This window comes from Anastrepha obliqua, chromosome 1 (genome assembly GCF_027943255.1).
Source record: "Anastrepha obliqua isolate idAnaObli1 chromosome 1, idAnaObli1_1.0, whole genome shotgun sequence".
Lineage (NCBI taxonomy): Eukaryota > Metazoa > Arthropoda > Insecta > Diptera > Tephritidae > Anastrepha > Anastrepha obliqua.
The window spans coordinates 123,127,875-123,153,116 of NC_072892.1; the positions used below are offsets into that span (position 1 = coordinate 123,127,875).

The window sequence follows — 25,242 nt, forward strand, 5'->3', positions numbered from 1 at the left end:
GGACTACCTAACAAGCCTGGACCTTAACGTCTCAATGGAGTTGACCTTGCCTGCTGCTGGGCTATTTGAAAATATAACTAAAACACCTTCTAAATATTTATCGTTTATGCTGACCCAGATAGAGATTTCTAGCATCTCAGCTGTTTGTGAAAATATGTGAAGAGAAGTCCTTTTGAGGTGGAAATTCAATTTATCTGCTTATTCGATTAGTTATATATTTTGTATGGCACCCAAATAAACATTAAATGCATGAGAAGGAAGCAGAAGGCTTACTGTTACTTGACGCTGAGTAAATAATACTCAAAGTTTGCTAAAATTATCTTTCCCGCCTCAATTTTCTATGGGCTTATCTTGTCGATTCATTTTAATGACTGACACTTCAGTAATTTTGCACTTGTCTGCAATTCTCAACTGTTTCATTCCACATTTTGAATGCTGTACAACCCAAATATCTGCGAGTCGGTATGCTTTTCCATTTTTTGCTGCTGGTTAGTACCTTTGCTGCACATTTACAACTTCGACCTCGACAATTAAATTTGATATTGCACTTCGGAGCCTAATTAAATGACTTCGAATAAGCATGAACGGCCGCCGTAGTCGACTACTGACTATCATTCGATAGTGCACAGGGCACGAAATACCAAATAATAGAAAACATTATTTTCTTATAGCGGTCACCACTGGGCAGGCAATGGCAAACCTCAGAGTGCATTTCTCCCATGGAAAAGTTCCTCATCAAAATCATCTGCCATTCGGAGGCGGCATAAAACTGTAGGTCTCCTCATTTATGGGAAAACATGAAAGCCCTCGTCACAAATGGCAGAAGCAGCTCGGCCAGCAAAGTATTTTGATACCAATTATGTCTATGTATACACTCGTGAATATAACAGACAATAAAATATATACATTTTTCAAATACCCTTTTCACAATTCTAAATATACCACCCTGTGCGCACAAAAATCATCTAACTACTGCAATTAAAAGCGATTCAATCACACTAATTAGGAAACTTTCAACAGTCAAGCCGAAATTTACTTACTACGCATTTACATACATACCTGCTTCGGTAGTTTACGAAACTCCTTCAGGTAACTTTCGATGCCTTCCGTTAGTATTTGTGGATCCAAATCGGCCCATAATGTCTTCGACCAAACCTCTCTTCCAGTTTTATAGGCTTTGTACAGTTTGTAAATCTAGAAGGAGAAGGATAAAGTGCGCGGGACGCAGAACATAGAGATTTAGTAAAAGTTTGCGAAAACATAAAGTGAATAAAAAAATTAGGCAAACTATTGTGCTGAACTGGTCAATAGATTGCAATTCCAGGTGCCCTCCCACCAAACTTTCCATCCGCCGCTCGGTTAGCAAAGTGGCACAAAACAAATTAATTAAAAAATTAAATAGTTTGTCTGTTGATTTGTCCGAGGCCACTCAGATCAAGACGGCAGCAGGCAATCTTTGGGAATTGGGCTGTCGAGTTGGGCGGAAGGATGGATGGACTGTTTGAATGATGCGCTGACTTACCAATATCATGCCTTCGTAGTCAGTCTTGATTCTTGAGAATTCATTGTAATCGGCCATCGGCATATCGAAAAGTTTCTCCGCATTGGCTGCGTAAGCGTAGATGAAGAAAAAGTTGTTAGTGGTAATGTAGACAAAAGTAGAAGGAAGGTGAGAGTGCAAGCCAATTGTTCGATGTAATCAGTGCAGGTGCATTGGGACGAGGCAAAAGAAAAACTTTGTTAATTCAATATTAACTAAGGCAAAGCAAAGTTAGTCAATGCGAATGAGTTAGCGAATAGTCAACGGCATAGCACAGACACTGCGATATTGATGAATTGGCGAGAGTAAATATACATAGTTACATAAATTTGAAATAAAATACAAAAACCCACAAAATTCACGAAATTTTTCTTTGACAAAATCAATGCTTGCTGTACTTACACAATTCAATGCGTCGCTCCTCGTAGGAATTCAATTTGGCGCCGTAAAAGTCCATCAGCTTACCGCCTTTGTCCAGGTCAGGACCCACTGAGCCCGGCCCATTCTCTTCGAAATCCAATATGAATGCTTCCAGCTAGTGTGGGTGAATTTGAAACGCGGTCAAATATGCGTGTAAATGCAAATTAGTTTAGTTAGTGAGCGGTAGTGAGTGAGTTAGTGCAAAAATAAATACGAAAATCCTTAAATGAGCTGCTGCAATGCAAATAATATTTAAAGGGGGAAACTATTTGCATGAAACTATTATTTGCACTGCTGTTCGCTATTGTTGCAAGTAAGAACTTCGGAGTGCGCACGTAGTCTGGCTATTGGCATCAACGAGAGCGCAGATTAACAATGGGGGGTTAGACTTTGGAGCTAGAATTGATTGCAGTTTACAAAGGAAACAATGGAAGTTTGCATACGAACTTAAAAAGTGGCGAAAGTTATAGAAAAACATTTTATTAGAGAAAATTCTGATTGTTCAAACATCGCCATAGGGGGTTTAATGTTAGAAAACGTTTTGAATAAGAAAAAAATACTATTTTTGCATAAGAAATAGGCGAGCATAGATTGAAATGGTTGCCCACTTGGACGACAATCAAATTCGTCATTGCAAAGGAAATAAGGACGAAAAAGAAACTAGAAAGGAAGGAAGGAAGGAGGAAGTTCTGGATTTGTTGATGACGATTGAACGATGACTGATTTATGGTAGTGTTAATCCCTTCATAGGGAAATGATAGAGCGGATGAGTGTCCAAGGAAAGTATCTGAGCTTAACCTTCAGCGGGGGGTAGAGGACATAAGCATTCCTTTAAGCGAACTATGCACTGCGATTGACTCGAGCGTAATCACGGAAACCAATAGAAAGTGGTTTCTAACTACTAACTGCAAAGCCTCCTAGGCGCTGTAGCCAAAATTATTTCTTAAAAGTACAAAATGCCTGCTTGGGTTCAACAGATCAACAATCAGTGCCCTTACAAGTGCTATAACGGGTCACTGCACTATTGGCACCCTAGCCAGTGGAATGGGTGTATCTCACACTGACTGCTGCAGCAGTTGTCGAGATGAAGAAGAAATTAAGTCGGCACAACTCCTCCCTTGTGAATGTTCTGCATTTCAAAGACGACGTGCCAAATATCTGGGCGAATATTTCTATGAAGACCTGGGAAATTTGCAAAATGCCTCACTGGAGACAAGTCTAAAGTAGTTAAGGACGACCTACGTGGTTTACTTAAAGGATGGAAATCTGATTCCACATCACCTTTCATTCAGCTGACGCTGAGTTGACGAGAAGTCCCACCCTCTAAGAGTAGACCGCACGTAGTTAACGGGATCCCAATCCTCTAGCTTCGCGGGGAAACTACCTCACTGGTCTTCTGTATAGCCAGCTCGTCTGTCTGGCTGTTTCCTTCAATGTCTCTATGACCAGGTACCCAGATGAGTCTTACATCAAAAAATTTGGATGCGGTCAAAAATGAAGTCAGGTATTCCCCAACCGATTTCGAGTGCTCATCATCGAGTCAGGAGTCCTGATTGTCGCTTGGCTGTCGGAATAGATATTTATTTCCATGACATTTATTACACAAGTGAGCAGTCAACCAGCTGCTTCTTTGATTACGACTACCTCTGCTTGGAATACTTGACCTTGAGTCTGACGAGGAGCTCCTCGCAGAATACTACTCCCTCAGCATTTAATTCCGATTTCGAGTTCTTGCAGGAATGTAAGTGAAGAGTGTTCTAATTGCACTAAGCGAGGGGATGATCCCAAAGTTTCCAAGGATATTTGAGTATCCATAATTGAAGTGAAGTGACAGCTTTGCCGTCTGCGATATCTACATCTACCACATTTAATATCGCGTTAAGCGCTGGAGACGGTATAGATGAATGGGGAAGAGATTAGGTCACCACTGAGTCTTAGGACTTAAGGTTTAAACCAAAGAGAGGAACTATACAAAAAGTTTTTATCTGAACTCCCTTTTTGCCTAACTGAAAAGTGAAATGATTAGACCAAAAAGAATATAGACTCTCTGTCCGGCTCTGGTGACTACGTGGAACTTGGAATTTGCAGCCATCAAAGATCTACTCAAATTTCTTCGGAGGTAGGGTAGATTTAAAAAAATTAAAAAGGGAACCCGATTGCAATACAATGTACTTGCTAGTTTATTCCGACAAAAAAAAAACCTGTGTAGGCAAACTAATTCGTGATGATGACCTAAAATTCGACGGCTTTAGCTTTCTAATTTAACTTGGTTTTAAAGCACAAACCTTTATTGAAATATGCAATACATTTACCATTCAATGCCTATACCAGAAGCTGTGGAAGAGAAAGAAACTGTTGAGCGCTTTCTTTGTAAATGTCTGGGCTGTTTACGCCCAAACGCCCGAAAACACCCGCCCGAATCCACACGCCCGAATGTATATTTCCCCGAATTGACAGTTTCCCGAATTTTTTTGCCCGAACGTCTTCGCCCGAACCCATTTGCCCGAATTCTTTTACCCGAAAAGAAAAAAAAATTTAAAATAATTAAGAATTAGTATACACTTGAAGTACATGCAAGAAAAGAACAAAAGAGTGCTATTCCTTTATTTATTCATAACAAATGTTGTCAAAATTCTTGTGTCAAATTCATCAGTCAGTCATTCGTTCTTAATTATTCATAAAAATGGAAGAAATTGAGGAAGTGGGACAACTTGTCGGAAAAAAATTAATAATCGGAGGATACATTTATGTCAGATCCAAACCGTCGAAAAATAATCAATTCTATTGGGACTGTCAATTGGTTCGAAGAAAAGAATGCAAAGCGCGGGCAATTACATTGCAGACAGTTTCTGAGTTAATAGTTTTAAAAGGCCCTAAAAAATCTCCTCATGAACATCCGCCCAAGTTAGAGCGACACCACGTCAAACCTGGATATCACTCCAAAAACGATTACGCACAATAACGGAAGAATACCAAAGATATAAAGAAGAAAACAAAATTTTGGAATACTTAACTAATTTAGCATACAACATTCAAATATCCTATATTCACACAATTCAATTTCTTTCACACCATGCCATATAATTAAAACTTGTTTACAAAATTTTGAATTTTAATTATTTATTAACATTTTTATATAAAATTTATTTTTATTTTTTCGGGCATTTTTCGGGCATTTTTCGGGAAAATTAATAAGATTCGGGTATTCGTATTCGGGCAAATTTATTCGGGTAAATTATTTTCGGGTGATCGGGTTTCGGGTGAATGTCCATTCGGGCATGTGTTTTCGGGATTTTGACCTGGAATCTGTCTGGGCTTGGCAGCCACACGATTAAGGGTGCTTTTTCTTCGACAACCTAGCCCATTGCTCCAACCTTAATCCCATCAACCTTTTCCATTACATCAACAACTCTGTCTGACTATAGATATCTGCCTATTGTAGGTCTCATACTGGTATCAAATCGACGCTTTAGTTTTACTTGGGGAGTGCCAGGCTGATACTTCAGCCATTTCACCCAGCTACCTACAATACGAAAGTGAACTTAAGTGGCTAATGTTTTTAAAGCGTGGCAGAAAGTCGTCTACCCTGATAATATTTCTGCGAAGATATACCATAGTCGAAGCTGCTGGGATGAATAAGAAACATATTTTGGCTTCACTGGAAAATGGCATTTCTTTGGAAGCATTTAAGGATTATTAGTAAGACCGAAGACGAATAGTAAAGCTATTGTTGCTGCAACTTAGCGAATTCTCTTTTTCTGTTACTTGTCGTGCTCACATACGGCAACTCCGTTGCTTGCAACTGTTTTAGTTTTTAGTTTTCAGCCAATAATAACATTACGAAGAGCGAAAATACAAATCGTGTATGAGCTAAAGTGGCCCTATATGAACGCAGTCTAATGAAACTTGCCAAGTATCAGAAAAGGGAGTTGATAGCACTGAATATATTATGTATCAGTTTCCACTTCACTAGGGGCGAATCTTGCTTAATAACTTTGTAGTTGATTTCAAATCCAAAATTTTTTGTCAAACGAGCAGAGCCCAAATATAACGAGCTGAGAAGTGGCGAATCGAAGTCGCCTTATATTAGGATATTTGCTAGGGGTTCGCGAGAGGAACATTCACAACTACCTACGAATGCAGTTTTCATTATTTGGTCGCCTCCTCAGTCGCTTGACAATACCACTTTTTCGTTATTGTAACAAATGAGCTGAGCTCTGATGCTTCCTACAAGCTTACGCAGCCATAAAGAAGCTATTACAGCATTAATTTTAAACAAATTTCGCAAACATTACCATTTTATTTACTTCATCCCCACATAAGCGTTTTGGAAATCAAGTATACGCTCTGTAGTCCATTCTAATTTACACAAATACATACGCGCATACTCGCAAGACAGAAAATGTTTACCTTTTAATGCTGGACGACTGCAGACGTGGCAAAGGTAAAATCTAAATTTGATGGCGCACGTGAAGAGATAGTGGCCATACCCTCCATCTGCCACCCCAAGCGACAATAAAAGAAGCCATAACAATAGCAACAGCTAACGGCTTATTGTCGCTTTTAATTCGTATAATAAACACTTCAATTTAATTCGTTTTCTTGGTTTGTTGCCGTGTGGGTAGATGATAAAGAAGAAGCAGAAGTAGAAGTAGAAGCTGCGCTAGAATAATACGAGATGCCCGGATGCGCATACGAAACGAATGAAGCACATAAAATGCATGCCACCAGACAAAAGTGGCGAAGTGAAAACGTAAAACGCATAATGCCAATGGACGGATGAAGGCAGACGAAGGAGTGATAGCAGCGACAAGACAGTGATGTCGATAGAAGCTGAACGTGAAGCGAATAAGAGCGACAGGATGCAAGCAGCAAGCAAATGAATGCGTCGCGCTATAAAAAAGTGGCAGACTGCCTGCCTGCTGCGTGGCAGATGGTGGAATGCGGGCTATTGTAGTCGCGCGCCATGAAGTGCTTACTGTAATATAATAGACAATAATAGTGCCAGCAGCAGCCGCAGTAGTTGTGAAGTGTGTGTGTGTGTACGTGCGTGCGCCCGGACGTCTGCCGGCGGGCGTACTGTATGCATGCATGGATGTGGTTATGTCACACAGAGCTCACTGTGGCTGCTCGAATATTCGCTGAAATGGTAGCGGTAGAGAAAATCCAATTAAATTCGCATTGAAAGTGGAAGCAATAATGGAAGAACAAAAACAACAGGAAACAGTGCACAAATAAACAAAATAAATGAAACTGTGAACGCGTACGAAAAGGAGAAAAAAGGTAGTGGATATGGAGATGACAGATAAGGAGAATATATCGCAATGTAGGCTAACTTTCGAATCAGACGTATAGGATTAATAGACAGCAGGTGAGCTGGAAGCTTAAGAACGAAATTTTAAATGCACCAGCTGTCACGAAACTTGCCACAAATATCCATTATGCTGTAATAAATAACGATCACAAATACATACCCAGTTAAATATTTATAAAATATTAACTATTATCATTTAATATAATTAACTCTTACTAAAAAAACAAACATGTGTTGTCAGTCACTGGAACTGATACCAATCGGCAAACTCAATCGAAGTGTATAAATCGTTACTAAGCCATGTCATCCAATTGGATACAAACATTCCGGCTCTGAAAGTATTCGATGCGGTATCAGCTGGTGGAACGCCTCCTCTACGTTGGAAAGATCAGTTAGGGATTTGGCTTCATTCGGTCTTTCCAACTGGCGCCAGTTACGACGAGAAAGAAACGAATGGCACCCTTTGTCAAACTCGGCCAAAATCGCCCCAGTCAAGAAGAAGAAGAAGATACATACCTTCAAACACCTATGTGTACTTAATAACTTTGCTAATTAACACCCTCTTTACTTTCCACCATTCCAACATTGCCTGCGACTAGCTATAATTCGGTACTCTCGTCGAAAAGTTTGGTATTTTTTAGTAAAAACTTTCATATAACGCTTTCATTTACGAGCTTTATTTGCTGTTTTTTCAGTGAGCTGAAAAATTCATCTCGCCTAAGAAACTAGTTCGAAGTAAAAGTTTTCATGAGATGACTTATTACGATTTTCGATCTGGATTATCCTGGCAGGAGGGCATAGATCAAGCACCGCACTTGACCGTCAATTCTTCCAGATGAATTTCGAGAAGACCGTCCAAAGACGGTTACTGTGCCAGAAACAATCGGTGCTAGTCGTCAATCGATAAGACAAAATTGTCATGGGACACATCGCGCGATAGAGGCGTCTTGGAGATTAGTGGGACCAAAATACATTCAATATTGCTACAATGTTTGGTGAGCAAAAAGATTTGCTAGTTGGATACCGCATACTTTGAAAATTGTTGAAAAAAGGACTCGTGTAGATTAGCGAGAAAATATGTTGAATATATTCAACCGCGGTGGCTCATAGTACGTCTATGATATCGTAACAATTGACGAATTTCAGATCTATGCATATGAGCCGGAAATAAAACAGCAATCGGCAGTATGGGTATTCCGAGACGAGCTTAACTTAACATAAGTGGACCGCGGTAGAAACACTTCAAGGCAAATGGTCGCTTGTTTATTAGAGAAATTTAAAGCAGTCAGTCCTGAGGGAATACAGCTATTTGCTGGCCTGCTGTTTTCGTATAATTTAAGAAGAATTAAGATTTGGAGAAAGTGAATTTTGTCAGAAGCTCGTTATGTACTCAGGTAGCCGCCATCCTCACAGGTGAGGAGAACTCCTTCTATCTTTTTTGAATAGCTTCTTAATGTGTTGATGTGTACCAGAAATTGTATTACTATATATGTACATATGAGCTGCCTAGGTCAATTCTCGCAGCGGTTTCTTCATGTACGTCAACTCGGGATCTATTTAAACTGGAGGCTTCAAATTAGTTTAGCTAGCGTGGGCTGAAAGTGATCGAGAGAGCTTCTAAAATTTACCAAAATGCAAATATCGGCAATCAAAGAGATCTAGTTTGTGTTTAAACCCTGATGGCGACCATTGGAGGAGGGGGTATATTAGATGGGGTCATTAACCGCCAGTGCAAGTCTCTGACTGGCACCCTCTAACTATTTTTATTTTTTTCTCCACCTTCTAATTTTATGTAATGCACTGCAAAGTACCTCCTAACATCAAACAAGCAGTCAGCGTACTCGCATATCGGCACCCACGTCACTGTAGACAGTTATGATTTTGATGAAGTAAGAACTTCGTTTAGTTTGCAACCAACATTGAAGCCGATTAATGCCAGCTTAGAAATTCAATGAAGAATCTCGCTCTTCAGCACATGCCACTTTGGGCAAAGTAGGCAAATGAGTAGTAAAGCCCTCTCTCGACGAACAAAACTAACACTTTATGAGGCTCTCATCATGCCCGTCCTATTGCATGGCGCAGAAGATTGGACGATGACAACATCCGAAGAGGCGTCGCTTGGAGTGTTTGAAAGAAAGATTCTGCGGAAGATTTTTGGACCTTTGCATGTTGGTGACGGCGAATATCGCAGGCGATGGAACAATGAGCTGTATGAGCTTTACGACGACATAGACATAGCGCAGCGAATAAAGATTCAGCGGCTACGCTGGCTGGGCCATGGCATCCGAATGGATACGAGCGCTTCGGCTCTGAAAGTATTCGTTGCGGTACCAGCTGGTGGTAGCAGAGGAAGAGGAAGGGCTCCTCTACGTTGGAAATATCAGGTAGAGAAGGACTTCGCTTCACTTGGTGTTTCCAACTGGCGCCAGTTGGCACAAGAAAAAAATGTTAAACTCGACCAAAATGGCTTAAGCGGTTAGTGCGCCAACTCCCCCCAACTGTTTTAGTTTGGGACAACCATCTCAGCCTAAGGTAATCTAAAAGTTCAGAATCTACATACTATTTTAACCAAAAATAAAAAAAGTTTTGTTATTGGTCTTTCAGTGAATTCTACAATCAACTTTGAAGGTTGGGTTCGAAAATCGCTTTTATTTTATTATCTCATTCGTCATCAATAGGATGCACTGAGCAAATGGAAAACGTTGTATAAGGACAAAGAAAAATTGATTGTGGATTAATATAATAATTATATATGTAATTGGCGCTTATAACCTTGTTACATGTTTGGTCAAGCCCGTTCTCTTATTTGTGGCGTCCGATTCCAGGTCAAAATCCCGAAAACACATGCCCGAATGGACATTCACCCGAAACCCAATCACCCGAAAATAATTTACCCGAATAAATTTGCCCGAATACGAATACCCGAATCTTATTAATTTTCCCGAAAAATGCCCGAAAAATGCCCGAAAAAATAAAAATAAATTTTATATAAAAATGTTAATAAATAATTAAAATTCAAAATTTTGTAAACAAGTTTTAATTATATGGCATGGTGTGAAAGAAATTGAATTGTGTGAATTTAGGATATTTGAATGTTGTATGCTAAATTAGTTAAGTATTCCAAAATTTTGTTTTCTTCTTTATATCTTTGGTATTCTTCCGTTATTGTGCGTAATCGTTTTTGGAGTGATATCCAGGTTTGACGTGGTGTCGCTCTAACTTGGGCGGATGTTCATGAGGAGATTTTTTAGGGCCTTTTAAAACTATTAACTCAGAAACTGTCTGCAATGTAATTGCCCGCGCTTCGCATTCTTTTCTTCGAACCAATTGACAGTCCCAATAGAATTGATTATTTTTCGACGGTTTGGATCTGACATAAATGTATCCTCCGATTATTAATTTTTTTCCGACAAGTTGTCCCACTTCCTCAATTTCTTCCATTTTTATGAATAATTAAGAACGAATGACTGACTGATGAATTTGACACAAGAATTTTGACAACATTTGTTATGAATAAATAAAGGAATAGCACTCTTTTGTTCTTTTCTTGCATGTACTTCAAGTGTATACTAATTCTTAATTATTTTAAATTTTTTTTTCTTTTCGGGTAAAAGAATTCGGGCAAATGGGTTCGGGCGAAGACGTTCGGGCAAAAAAATTCGGGAAACTGTCAATTCGGGGAAATATACATTCGGGCGTGTGGATTCGGGCGGGTGTTTTCGGGCGTTTGGGCGTAAACGGTGGCGTCCCTCTGGAGGGTCCTACAGTTTCAAGCCGACTCCGAACGGCGGATATTTCTTATTAGAGCTTTTTCATGGCAGAAATACACTCAGAGGTTTGCCATTGCCTGCCGAGGAGTGACCGCTATTAGAAAACACTTTTTATTAATTTTGCTTTTTCACGGAGATTTGAACCAACGTTCTCCGAATTCCGAATGGTAGTCACGCACCAACCCATTCGGCTACGGCGGCTGCCATGCATTTCGGCATTCAAGCACTAACGAATCGATTCCCGGTCATTTTCCCGAATCGAATTTCCCGAATGCCGCTGGCCCGAATGTCTAAAATTCCGAATAACCAAAATCCCGAATGCCATTTTCCCGAATGCCAGTTTCCCGAATGCCAGTTTCCCGAATGCCAGTTTCCCGAATCCATTTTCCCGAAAACCAATTTCCCGAATAACTAATTTACCGAATATTTTTAAATAATTGACGCATAAATGGTTCCAAGCTCTCCAAGGAGCTTGCAGAACGAACAACGTCAGCGAGGGGTGGCATAACCGATTCGCGATAGTAGTGGGAAAACACCACCCAGATTTGTACTCCCTTCTGACAGAAATACAAAAGAGCAAGCCGATACAGAGTGTGCTATTGCGGAGTTAAGTTTAGGGAGATCGGTAAGAGCTGCACCAAAGAAGAAATGGTATCAGCTTCAAAGCAGAATCCAAGCGATCACAGCTTCCTACTATAATTATAGAAGAGAAAACAGAGTATTGGACTATTTAAAAGCAATTTCTTATAATATTGTGCTCTAATTGGTTTACAAATATGTATATGTTCACTTTTACAAAAATTTATTGCAGTAAATCCTTTATTACTAATAAAAAAAAAATTTTTTTTTCGGGGACATAGCCATTCGTGTAACTGCCATTCGGGAAAATGGCATTCGGGATTTTGGTTATTCGGAATTTTAGACATTCGGGCCAGCGGCATTCGGGAAATTCGATTCGGGAAAATGACCGGATACCAACGAATCTTATCTTAAAGAAGTATGCAAAGTTTTAAAGAAATAGGGTCATTCATTTGATATAAAATGACTTAAAATTGGTTTGCGAGGAAAAAATCGAGTTCTCACCAGACCGTTCTGGTCTGGTCAGCGGAGCTTCCCAAGGTATGTGCTTCAAAGCTTTTATTCTAACTGACTTACATAGTCTAGACATATTGTAGACAGTTCAGTAAAATGTAGAAGGTGCAACATCAAATGCAATGTTGTTTGACGCAACTGCAGTATTGCCTAGTTTTGGATATAGAAAAGCAATAAAATTCCCACATAAAGAAAAGAAAATACCCAATTTTTATTAAATTACTTTGCATGCGTGAACAATTGTTTTTACTGTGCGCGTTTTATAACAGAAATGTGATGTGGTTACGTAGTAGTTTGGGGAATAAGTCCGTAGCGCTTTTACCAAAGACTTTTATTTAAATAAAAAACAATAATTATATCAATAAGTTAATCAATTACATATTCGTCGCTGCTGTTTACAACCTCTTCCCACCACTCGACCAACTTGATGATGCCGTTCCACCAAAAATCGCCTGGTCTGGTGTCAAAGAAGTTGTTGTGCCAGGTTTTAAGTACCTCTTTGTTACCGAAGGTAACGCCCTTCATATGGTTTAACAGGGAGCGGGAAAGATGGTAATCGGTCAATGCAAGGTCTGGGGAATACGGCGGATACTACATTCGAGCTCCTGGAGTGCGCCTTTGATGACTTGTGCAACATGGGGCCTGGTGTTGTTGTGAAGGAGTAAGATTTCACCATGTCGATGGGATCTTCTCAGTCGAATAACCTCATTCACGTGGTGTAGCTGGGCAATGTAGAGCTCTTTGTTGACCAAGACTTTGTTTTAGAGTTGTTCCCAGTGCACCATGCCTTGCCAGCCCCAACAAACACATATGATGACTTTATTTGGATGAAGGTTCGGTTTGGTGAATCTCCTGGAGCCATCCACCAATTTCTTTGCCTCATATTGATGTATACCAACCATTTCTCATTTCTCGTGATGATTCAATACAAAAGGCGCTGTTTAGGACCGCGTGTTGCTCGATGGCGGGCAAGATGCTGAGAAGCAATTTTAAGGCGACTTTCATTGTTTTGTTTTCATTGAGCCCGTGAGTCACCCAAGCTTTCAATTCTTTTTTAAATCCTATTGTATGAAGGTGATTGGAAATCATTTTATGATCGCAGTTAATTTTTTCTGCCAATTTACGAGACGTTCCTCATTAAATTCCAGAAAGCTTTCTGCGGCGGGATGTATCATCGAGCAGGTGTCAAAAATGTTGATTTTTGCCTTCTGGGTACTCCATTTCTAAGCCTCAAAGCTAATACGAAATTAAATAACTGAAACTATCGAATGAATTGCTAATGAATTTGCTGAACAATAAACGATTCGTTGTAAAATCAAAAAAAATATAGAAACGCTATGAACTTATTCTCCAACTTACAATATACGCATGTGAAATGTACGTACCCATTGATCCAAAAATGAGCTTCGTCGCTGAGCACAATTTTTCGACTTTAAACTTTCTTAACAGAACACGCATTTTTATAATAAAATCCAATGATTTGCAAGCATTATTCGTTTGTAAGACGTTTCATGGTTAAATTATAGACCAAACTGAAAATGTTTGACAGTGAAACAAAACACGAAACGTGCGTCAGCTATTTAAACCAACGGTTTAAAAAGATAATAGCTAAAAAATCACCCTTTACAATATTATGGATCAGATTGTTAGTACCAGTGATTTTGCAAATGTATAAGTATTTATTTCAATGCATTGAAATACTGTTATCGTCATAACATATGTATGTGTGCATAAGTATTTATAACAAAAGGAATTGTGGACTCAATTTGCTCTTAATGAAAGGAAAATAATAGAAAAATAAATGCAAAGATCTTACATTGCAACAGCAATTAAATCATAACAATTATTTGTCAGCAGATGAAAACACATCTTTATGTATGTATGGTATACATATATACATACACAGTATATACATACGTAAGCATACTGCATCTCTAGAGTCTTTACGTATTTATGCAGGTGGGCAAATGAAAGGGTGAAATCTTACCTCTGCCCAGAATGATGAGATTTCAACGGAAGTCATATCGGCGAATTTCTGTTTAATTGGTTGCACCTTATCCATGCGGTAGAGCGATGAGCGGAAGAGACGATTCCAACGTTTTTCCAGGTGATGCGCCATCAACAAATCGTCGAAGTTGAACTATGTATTTTCCATATCCACAACAACAATGGTAATGGTAATAATATAAAATGCATGATGGCGTCGGTTGGTGGTGAGTTGCATTGTTGGCATTTTTTGTTGAGCGTTGAAAGGAGTCGGTCGTGGTGGCAGTAACAGAAGCAACATAGTGGATCGGTAAATGTATTGAGACGAGAAAAAAGAAAAAATATATATAAGTAAATAATTGGTGTACACTCTTTTAAAATTTACATGAATAGATATAGACATTTACGTTCAAGCATATTTTCATAACTATAAAGGTTGTCAAAAAAGTCTTGCGGTATTTCCGCAAGCTTGTCTTTGCAAGCGCGTAGTTCTAGTTGTATTCGTCGCATCGGTTCACGCTAGAGCTTTTTGGAAAGCTCTTTTCACTTGCTAACACGTGTTTGATTAATTGTTGTTTGCTTTTAGTCGTTCGTGAGTTATAGCGTCGCAAACATGGAGCAAAATAAAGAGAAAATACGGCATATTTTACAGTACTACTACGATAAAGGCTAAAAATGCATCTCATGCTGCCAATAAAATTTGTGCAGTTTATGGACCCGATACAGTTTCCATTTCCATCGCACAACGATGGTTTCAACGTTTTCGTTCTGGTGCAGAGGTGATCGAAGATGCCCCACGGTCCGGAAGGCCTGTCGTCGAAAATTGCGATAAAATCGCTGAATTGATCGAAAGAGACCGGCATAGTAGCAGCCGTAGCATCGGCCAAGAGCTGGGCATGAGTCATCAAACCGTTATAAACCATTTGAAGAAGCTTGGATTCAAAAAGAAGCTCGATGTATGGGTGCCACACGACTTGACGCAAAAAAACATTTTTGCCCGTATGGATGCATGCGAATCGCTTCTGAATCGCAACAAAATCGACTCGTTTTTGAAGCGGAGTGTGACTGGCGATGAAAAGTGGGTCACTTACGACAACGTGAAGCGCAAAGGGTCGTGGTAGAAAAGCGGTGAAGCTGCCCAGACGGTGGCCAAGCCTGGATTGACGGCCAGGAAGGTTCTTCTGTGTGTTTGCTGGGATTGGCAGGGAATCATCCACCATGAGCTGCTCCCCTATGGCCAAACGCTCAATTCGGACCTCTACTGCCAACAACTGGACCGCTTGAATGCAGCGCTCATGCAGAAGAGGCCATCTTTGATCAACAGAGGCCGAATTGTCTTCCATCAGGACAACGCCAGGCCACACACATCTTTGGTGACGCGCCAGAAGCTCCGGGAGCTCGGATGGGAGGTTCTTTTGCATCCACCGTATAGTCCGGATCTCGCACCAAGTGATTACCACCTATTTCTGTCCATGGCGAACGAGCTTGGTAGTCGGAAGTTGTCCTGTGAAAATTGGCTCTCCGAGTTTTTTGACAATAGGGAAGCGAGCTTCTATAAGAGGGGCATTATGAAGTTGGCATCTCGTTGGGAACTCGTCATCGAACAAAACGGCGCATATTTGACTTAAATCGCATTATTATAACCAATTTTATGAACAATTGAAAATTCAACAAAAATACCGCAAGACTTTTTTGACAACTTTTATATGCATATTTCTCATACCTTAACGGTAAACTCATATCACAATAGCATTTATGGAAAATTATATTATACTTAACTCTGATTTTGATAATAAATTTTAATAATTCCATAATAATTGTATTGAAACCTCCTATATATTAAATAATTAGTACCTATCTAGACGATCGAGCTTTGCTCGTCACTTATGGTTATGGTTATGTACGATGGTCATTGATCCCTTTCGAATAATTTATCCAAGTCTGAAAACTAGCAATTCTTTTCCGCAATCTCATCCTCGTTTGAAGAAAATCTTCTTCCCGCTAGCCATTTCTTCAGACTGGTGAGCAATCAGTAGTGCGAGGGACCTGAGAGCCATATTTGGAGAATAGGGAGATGTGAAAATAATTACAACTCTATTTCTATTTATTTTACAACCACAGCTGCTGAAGCGTGAGCTGGCGCGTTGACGTGATAGAAAAGAAAATTCACTCGGCTTTCTCGATTCAAACTAATGCCAAACACAATGAGGCTGAACTTGACTGAAATCTGGCGTGATTTTGAGAGAAGCTACAAACTAAACATAACCACGATAAGGGTCATCTCTCTAACTTTGCACGGACTTCTCAAACGACCCCCTGCTTTCATAATACAGTCATTTCATCTTCCCATAGGTACAGTATTCGTAATATTTTTGAGGCTGCATTTTGCGTAAATTTTTTATAAAACTTTAGTATATTGTATAACAAACAGCATATGAATGAGAGTTCGAAAAACGTGCTTTATATGGACCAAGGGAAAGAAAAAAAATCGGAAAAATCAGCGCGATTTTTGAGCGACTTCCAGCTAATACTTTGTTATGTTAAAACTGAACCCCCATTTATCATTACCCATTAAAAGCGCTTAATCTATCGCGAATTTTGTGTTTTTTCGAAAATTATTTATTTATTCATTAGTATCTATTTTGTCCTCTTCAAAGTAATCCTCATGAGATATTATGCACTTGAGCCAACTTTTTTGCAATCTTCAAAGCACTTCAAAAAATCATTTTTCTTAACCTTGTTCAGCTCCTCCTTCGATGCCGTCTTTATCTCGTCAATCGTAGTGTAGCGTCATCCTTTCGCGGGCCTCTTCAGTTTCGGGAACAAGAAAAAGTCACAGGGGGTCAGATCTGGGGAATACGGTGGCTATGGCATCATTAGTGTGTTGTTTTTGGCCAAAAACTCGCGCACAAGCAACGATGTGTGAGCAGGGCGTTATCGAGATGCAAGAACCAATTTTTATTCTTCCACAAATCCGGGCGTTTCTGGCGGATTGCTTTGCGCAAATTGCGCATAACTTGCAGTTAATATTCCTTATTGCCAGTTTTACCCTGTGGCAAGAACTCATGATTTAAACGATCCTGCAATCGAAGCAGAAGCGGTAAGCAAAACTTTTAGAATCGACCGAACTTGACGCGCTTTTTTCGGTCTTGGTTCATGCGGCAGCTTCCATTGAGATGACTGAGCTTTGGTTTCCACGTCATAGCCATAGACCCACGATTCGTCACCAGTTATGACCACCTGGAGCAAATTTGGGTCGTCACGGACAGAGTTCAACATCTCATTAGCAATGTTCATGCGATGCTACTTTTGGTCGAAATTGAGTAGTTTTGGTACGAATTTTGCGGCGACCCGTCTCACGCCCAAATCATTGAAAAAAATCAAATAGCACGAGCCAGTCGATATGTTTAGGTCCTCAGCAACTTCTCTAATGGTAATTCGACGATTGGTCAATGCCATTTTCTCCACTTCCTCCATTTTTTCGTCTGTTGTTGAAGTGCTCGGGTGTCCGGCATGCTTTTCATGATACACATCTTCTCGGCCTTCTGAGAACATTTTCTACCACCGATAAAAGTTGCTTTGGTCCAAAGTAGCTTCTCCGTAGGACACGGTCAACATTCGCACAAAATTTGATACAGGTTCTTTGATCCATCTTTTTGAATAGGTAAAAATCGAAGACGAGCCGAAACACATGCAAGCAAATCAGCTGTCAACAATTAACTGAACATTCAAAATGGGCGAACTCGTCGGCATGAGTGAGAGGCATGAGTACCAACACATCGCCACAAAAAAATCGAAATTCGAATATACGTAACCTGCAAAAATTCGCAATACTTTTTGAGTACACCTCGTATGTGTGGTTCTTATTTCTTTCATAAGCGATTTTTTCGCATTTGCCCAAGTCAGTGCTGCGCATGTAATCATGGATGTGGTTACAATTAAAAGCAGCTGCCGTTTCTCTTCGCGGAGCCCTCCTATATTTGGCATAAGTCTTTAAAACGCATTGTGTATTAGCTGCGCTTTTTTGCTGACTTCCGCACAATGGTCCTTGAACGTCATTCTTGAATGAATGATGATTCCTATGTAAAGGGTGATTAAATTTCAAGGGCCGATGTTGAATGTGAACCACACCTAAACGTCAACGACACCGTTGGACTTCTTTCTTTGGGGTTATTTGAAAGAAAAGATGTACGTCGATAAGCCAGCAACAATTCAAGAGCTAAAGGATGAGATAATTCGGCACATTAACTGCATAGAACCTCAATTATGCCTCAGCGCCAAACAACCGAACGTCTTTTCTTCCAAGTTTTAGAAGAAACGTCGACAATTTTCCGGTCGTGCTCGTCACAATATACGTTGCAGTTCTACAGCGTTCTAGACCGGACCATTGTTCTTTATGTAAATTGCAAACAATATAGCTCATCCGATTCATGATTACTGCGTAACTGATTCCGATTATTGGCTCTGGTTTTTGTGTAGTAATCGCTGACCCGCAGTTAGCCAATTCATCAGCAAGACCGAGACTAGTTCATGCAAAGACGGAGATTATAACAGCAGTCCATGTTAGAATTCAGATGTGAACAAAATATTGGTGCAAACTGTTGGTGAGCAAAAGAAGCGACAAATTTGAAGATGAAAGGCCGGCCCTAGTATTCTCAAAAGAGGATTTATCTGTTTGTCAGCTGCACGTCAAATAGTGAAAATATGTAATTTGATATCAGTTCATTTTCTGATGGGATCCAATAATTTGCCTATATGTTCGTTATTTTGTTTGATTTGCTTCATTTCACATTTGTTAAGAATTTCTTTCCAAGTATGATGTGGCAGCATAGTTATTTTCATGTCCATAAATACATATATGTGTGCACATATTTTTACGAGCTTCTGGTAATTAAAGAATCATAAGATTTTCAAATTTTGATATTTTGATCAATTACGTATATGAAAGGTGAATCTAAATCAATCCATTACATTTTCGGAGAAACATCCACAACAAACAACTACTACGTATTCCATTGAGCGAATGAAAGCCTTAAAGAATTAATCTCAAAAATAAACTCCGTACGTATTTCATATTTTGCTATTGCAAAAAATAATTCGTATTACAAATAGAATCTCGGCATATGCATTCTCATGTCGAAACATAAAATCTAATACATTTAGAGATTTTTTGCGCAAAAAAAAAAATCCATCTAAACGAGATTATTGGGCCAATAGTTTTTTTTGGTCAGTTTATTCGAATCTTTATACATTAATTTCTATAAAATGCAAGTTAATTCCGTCTGCTGAATCGGTGCGCCAAGTGTATTGCCAAGTACGGCGCAAGTGGAAGTGCATGGGCAGGCGGCAAAACATACGAGCCTCCACTCCGATGCATGATGTAAGCTACGACTCCAGTTAGTCCAGCCAAAGGCTATCAATAAATGAATAAACGAGATGGAAGCTTTCCCAACTTAAAATGGACTCTGTCGAAAAGTATGGAAATTTACGCAGTATTGTACCTACATAGCACTCGTAGCAAGGCAACAGCTTTGTGGACAGGCCGAGGGGTGAAGTGATTACGAAATGTGAGGTAAACGAAATTTGTGCAAAAAACCAATACACCCACATATAAGTACATATTATGCATACGCTCTGCAGGGAAAACCTGAACGTATGGAAAAATTACTGCCTAAAAAAACCGATCTTTCGAAATATGTATTTATTCCTTAAAGCATTTTAAAAGTATAAAAAACACTGATAAACAGAACATAAACAGAACATAAATGCATAAGTTTAAAAGATACGCCGTTCTTAGTAGGATAATAGGGCGGAAACTAGTATTCCCAACGAATTCCGTCACGTACATAATACCTTATCTGCCTTTAGGAACCGAAATACTTGCTTTCCGTGAGCACTGCCCTCACTCACGTCATCCTCGGGCGACTACATTCTCTTTTCCATTGTGGCTTCCACTCAAATGTCATTTTGGCTATGTCGCTGTTGTCCAGCACCATTTTCTCTTTTTGATCTCCAGATTAGGTGATGTATTGTTGGTGATAGCGAGAAGGTTTTCGTTGGAGATGGTAACTGGTCAGAAAATACGGAGATACAGATTATTTGAAGGCATTTGTTTACAAAAGTTGGAAGCTTAGTACATATCACGTCAGTCACTTTCCATGTTTCGAGTCCACACTGAACGATTGGTTTGATACTGATATTGAAAAGTCTAAGCTAAGTCTTTTGGGATAGAATATTGGAGACCCAGACTTTTTTTATTTAAAGCAACTGTGCCAAACGGCATCCGCTTCCGCACCTCCGTCCTTTTCTATCACACTGCCCAAATAGGCGAGTTGCTCAACATCATCGATTGACTGAGTGTTCTGAACCGAATATCTTATATCACCGTTCTTATAAATACACTACGATTATGATCGCTTATGTTGACTACTGCTGTAAGTTGCTGGGGAGCCCATAGTCCCCATCAGTTCTTTAGAATTTAAAATAGTTTAGGTGTTGTATCATTTCTAAAACACCTGGGGAAATATATTTTATCGGCGGCGAGGCAAAATTAATAAAATAGTACAAACACTAAAATTGTTTGATGAAGTTGTGCTCAGCGGCATACTCCTAATTCATAAAGGGGTAGAATAGGTCTTTCAAGTCGCATTGCTAAGTCCCCTCCTAAGAAAAGTAGTAATAAATACTTCAGAACTTTGCATAAGAAAAATAATTGTACAAAATATATTTAAAATTTTGTTTTTCGATAGCTTTTTTACAAAAACAAAAGGGCAATTATTTTGAAAATTTAGATATTTGTAAGAAATTTTTATTTTTACCCTTTCGATCTCCATTTCTTGTCTGTTTGTATATGTGGTGTGGCTCTCTAGTTCACAAGTGTCAAATATGAGTGGCATATGACGCTACTGTAAAAATGATTAATCTTCCGATAGGGTGATTAATTTTGCCGCTTGTGTATAGAGTCCATATTATGTCGGTCATATCAAATCACGTTGGAGAGAAGGCAGGTATGACCAACATCAGAACGTTAGCCGGCTCTCAGCAATTTTGAAGGTGTCAGCAGTTTTGCCGAAATAACAGGGAATGTGACAGTGGTTTCTTTAACACAGAGGTCGGCAAAAACTGTAATTGTGTTGGTCATTTACGAAAAAATTTACGCATCATTTATATCGTTGTAGCCTGAACAACGAGCCTGGAAGACTGATTGCATTCTACTAACTGTACATATTTTATTTTCCTTTCATTCATGGTGAAAAGATTTTAAGAGGAGTGCTATTTAGCAGAACGGATTTGAGAAAATCAGCTGATGGGCTGACGTCACTTGGGATGTGTTTACAAAAAAGTGAGTTTGTGTTGGAGATATACGAAACAAATCAACTTCTGAAATTTTGTAGAAATCTGAAGAACGACTGATTCGAAGAGTGGAAAATGATCGTGCAAAATTCGGCTGCCGAATCTCCAGATGACATGACAGCCAAAATTCCCCTCACAATTTTCTTTTTCACCTTTGTTAAAGAGCAAATCTGGTAAATCTATCATCCTTGCATTTCATCAGCCTCTCTCTTTCTCTCTCTCTCTGCCAAATACCCCAAGCCAAATTGAGTATCTATGGTGGCGCTATTAAAAACAGTTACATTACTCTGACGTCAGCTCCCTACTCAACACAAAACAAACAAAAGTAGGAGAAATTACATGACTGGGGAAATCCAGTGAATGTCTGGTAGTATTGTGATTTGTGAGATTTAAACTAATCAATCTAGTGCAAACGAGTCAGACTTGAGAGAGTGAAGGGGTTGCTTCGCTTGACCGAAAGCGGTCCATTTCGGAACATTGTGTTTTCTGACGAGAAAATTTTTGAAATTGAGCAATTCGTAATCTCCCAAACCGATTTGACCGACCGTTCATATGAGAATTTGAGTCATCAATTGGCCACTAGGAGGCAGCACCCGCCACAGGTAATAGTTTGGGCCGCTTCAACCGCAGATGGGCGCTCTCCAATCGTTTTCATCGAGCCACACAATGGCTCTGAAATTCACCAGACGCAAATCCGATGTGTTATTATCATTGGACTATTTTGGAGAAAAAAGTCCGAACTAAAAGATTCACAGTCTCGAGGCGCTGTAAAAAGTCATTGTAAGCCAGTGGCCCAAAATACCTGCAAGTCACATTCGGGCAGATTGCGATTCGTTTCTGGATCGTTTCAAGGCCATATTCAAGGCAAAAGAGGGTCACATCGAGCAAAAGTAAATTGATTCTTAATTTTGTCTTATTTTCACACATTTTTTACATTGAATTCAAAGAAAGGTAATTTTCCAAACTAAATTTATGGTCTCTTTAATTGGTTACACTTCTAGTGCCGGACACTGTTAAGGGGTAACACCACTGTAGTTTCAAAAAATTGATTTTTTTTTATAAGCTTAAAAAATTCTTTGAACCTTTTAAAATACAGAACAAAAAGTTTTATACGTTACAGAAGTCTATTTCATAAATATTTTAAGCTTTTAACCAAGCGTTAGTGACTGCTACCTAACGATTTCTCCAAATTTCCAAACTTTAAACGCGTTTTTCTCAAAACACGTTTTCTGAAATTCGCACGCAGCATAACTCAAACAATTTTAAATATTTTTAATCAGGTTTTTCACTACGTCTGTATAATAATCTTCTTAAGAGAAGAGCGTAGGGGATTTTCGATAGATTAATTTAAACGATTGTTATAATTATTTAAGTGCCGTTTTTTTAGTCTAAAATAGAGTTTTTTCGTTCAAATGCTTGCTAATTCCACAAAAATAAATATTGTTTAAATCCCCTACGTGTTTCTCTAGCTATTCTTATCTTGATTAAGAAAAAAAATGTTTCTTTGTTCCAGATTAAAATTTGCACCCTCTGTGCTGCGTGCCGCGGAGCTCCTTCAAGAGAAACCACATTACAAAAATGTCTCCAATGCCGCCATTTTGTAAAATTTTTCGATCAAACTTTGTAGTTTTGTATTTTAGTATATAAGTAATAACTTCCCAAATCAGAGTGATTGTTTCCGCTTTCCTTCTATACAAAAAAATTCTTTAAAAATCGTGTTTATTTTACGCGTGTACAGTGGTGTTACCCCTTAAGCCTCTAAATGCGGTATGGCAAGAAAGTATGTGTCTGTGTGCGTATAATTTCTTGTGTTCGGTTGTTTCTGTTGCTTTCGCCTACTCTTCTTCTTCACAAACAAATAATTGTTTGTTTATTGATGAACTCTTACGACACGGCGAATTCGCAATCTCTTTCTCTATCATTCTTGCAAATCCCCGTGACTTGACAGTCAAAGTCACTTTCACAATTTTGCTTCGAATGGCAAAAACTTATAACCTTTCATTCTTGATATAAAACGGCTTGGGTGTGTTCAAAAAACTTTTTTACGCTTCGCTCTTCGGTCGCTGCGTTTTCAAGATGCCTCCATATAAAGCTGAGTGGCTGTAAATTAACTTAAAATCGCTAAATAGCATAAGAACTTTTCTATCATTGATATTTGTTTTTGCTTGTTTGTTTTGCGAAATGTTCACAGTTTGAAGAAGCGCCCTAAAAGTGATGTGTATTTTCCTGCAGGGGTATTTACGCAAATTCACATGTATACACACACATACTTATATACATATGCAAATAGCGGCATGTGTGCTGCCAGTCGCTGGATATGTAAATTTGAGGTAGCCACTGGTCGGTGGCCAGTTGGAGCGGCGATTGCCGACTACTGCTTGTGGGTACTGGCACTGGCTGCATTGTACGAGTACAAGTAAATATTAGAACGACTTTTAGAGGGATTTTCGAAAAATTCTTGTTTGAATATAAATGTACATACATACACACATACATACATATGTGTTTGTATGAAAAAAGGAATAATTTTTACAGCAACACTTGTTGTTGGCTAAGAATAGAGACTAGCAGATCTTTATTTCTGGTCAGTGCCAGAGTGTGCACTCCCCACATTTACATATGAATGCAAGGATATGCGAATATGTGTGTAGCTACACAAACAAAGTGCATCTTTTGTATTTGAGTTTAGTTAGAATTCAACCAGGCTGCTGCACTGCCGCAAATACCAGTTAATAGCGGGCGTGTACGTAGTCTTCCAGCCGTAGTAGCCGAGTCCTCCCGCCCTCTTTTGGCATGCTTTTGGGTATGTGTGGGCGTTTGTTGGCACACATGCTGCCACATTAATTTTTGTTTTACTTAAATTTAAATGCTTTTGTTCTCAACAGCATTTAACTGTGCTTTCGCCTAGGAAAGCTACATAGTCCGCTTTGGCTCTTAACTCGCCTGTGACGATATATGAATTCTCTACGCAAGTGCGGTGTACTTAAAGGGTTAATTTAATGTTTGCACTGGTTGTTGAGTCTTTTGAGAAATGCATCTAAATTGTCGCCAACTCTTTGATCATAGCAGAATTGGAGCTGCGGAGTGCTGGTGGGTTGGTCGCTGAGGCACCAGTGCGTGCAGTTTATTAAAATAGCATTCGCAATTCGTTTAGTTTTTAACTTAATTGCGGAATATGTTAATTTACTATAGTCAAGCATACATATACACACCCACTCTAAGTGGGGTCAATTTGTTCTGAGAAAATGTAACCTACTTTGCTTTGGCGATTGAAGTACTTTTACTGGCATTTCTGAACAAAAAATGCATGCCAGCGCAGCTCTAAAATGGATTTCGAGGCTACTTGAGTATTTTTAATTTAAATTATTAATCCCCAGTCGTCTTTTTTTATGGTATTTGTTTTTTTTTTTTTTAAGAACACTTTTTTTATGATTATTTTTATTTAAATTTTAAATTTAATTAAATTTATTTTTATTAATATATGTTCATTTTGCTTAAAATCTTCCGTAAAACGTCAAAGTGTACCCAATTTGTCTATTTACAAAAACAAAATACCGATTTTCCCTACCTTGAAATAAAAAAGCTACTAATGCAATTATTTTATGTAATATATTTAAAATAAAATAAAAATTATATGACAAACTGAGTAGTTTCTGCTGAAAAAAAGCTAAGAGCGAAAGAGTTTTATTCACTATATCTCACAAAACATATCTGTCATTAAGTGCCGTCGATTTGACACTTTTCTGCTCGCTATTTCAAGGCTTTGC

The 25,242-nt window shown here is 39.0% G+C and overlaps 1 protein-coding gene across 1 annotated transcript in view; it reads right to left on the minus strand.

The window, feature by feature from the left end:
• The window catches only part of LOC129235947 (dynein axonemal heavy chain 10), a 319,120-nt gene that overhangs the window by 202,877 nt on the left and 91,001 nt on the right, over nucleotides 1-25,242 (minus strand). Inside the window, exons 26-29 of the mRNA XM_054870043.1 lie at nucleotides 14,124-14,276; nucleotides 1,943-2,075; nucleotides 1,523-1,608; nucleotides 1,060-1,194 (exon numbers count right to left, since the gene is read on the minus strand). Coding sequence (XP_054726018.1) covers nucleotides 1,060-1,194; nucleotides 1,523-1,608; nucleotides 1,943-2,075; nucleotides 14,124-14,276 — 507 coding nt within the window. The remainder of the gene's footprint in view (nucleotides 1-1,059; nucleotides 1,195-1,522; nucleotides 1,609-1,942; nucleotides 2,076-14,123; nucleotides 14,277-25,242) is intronic.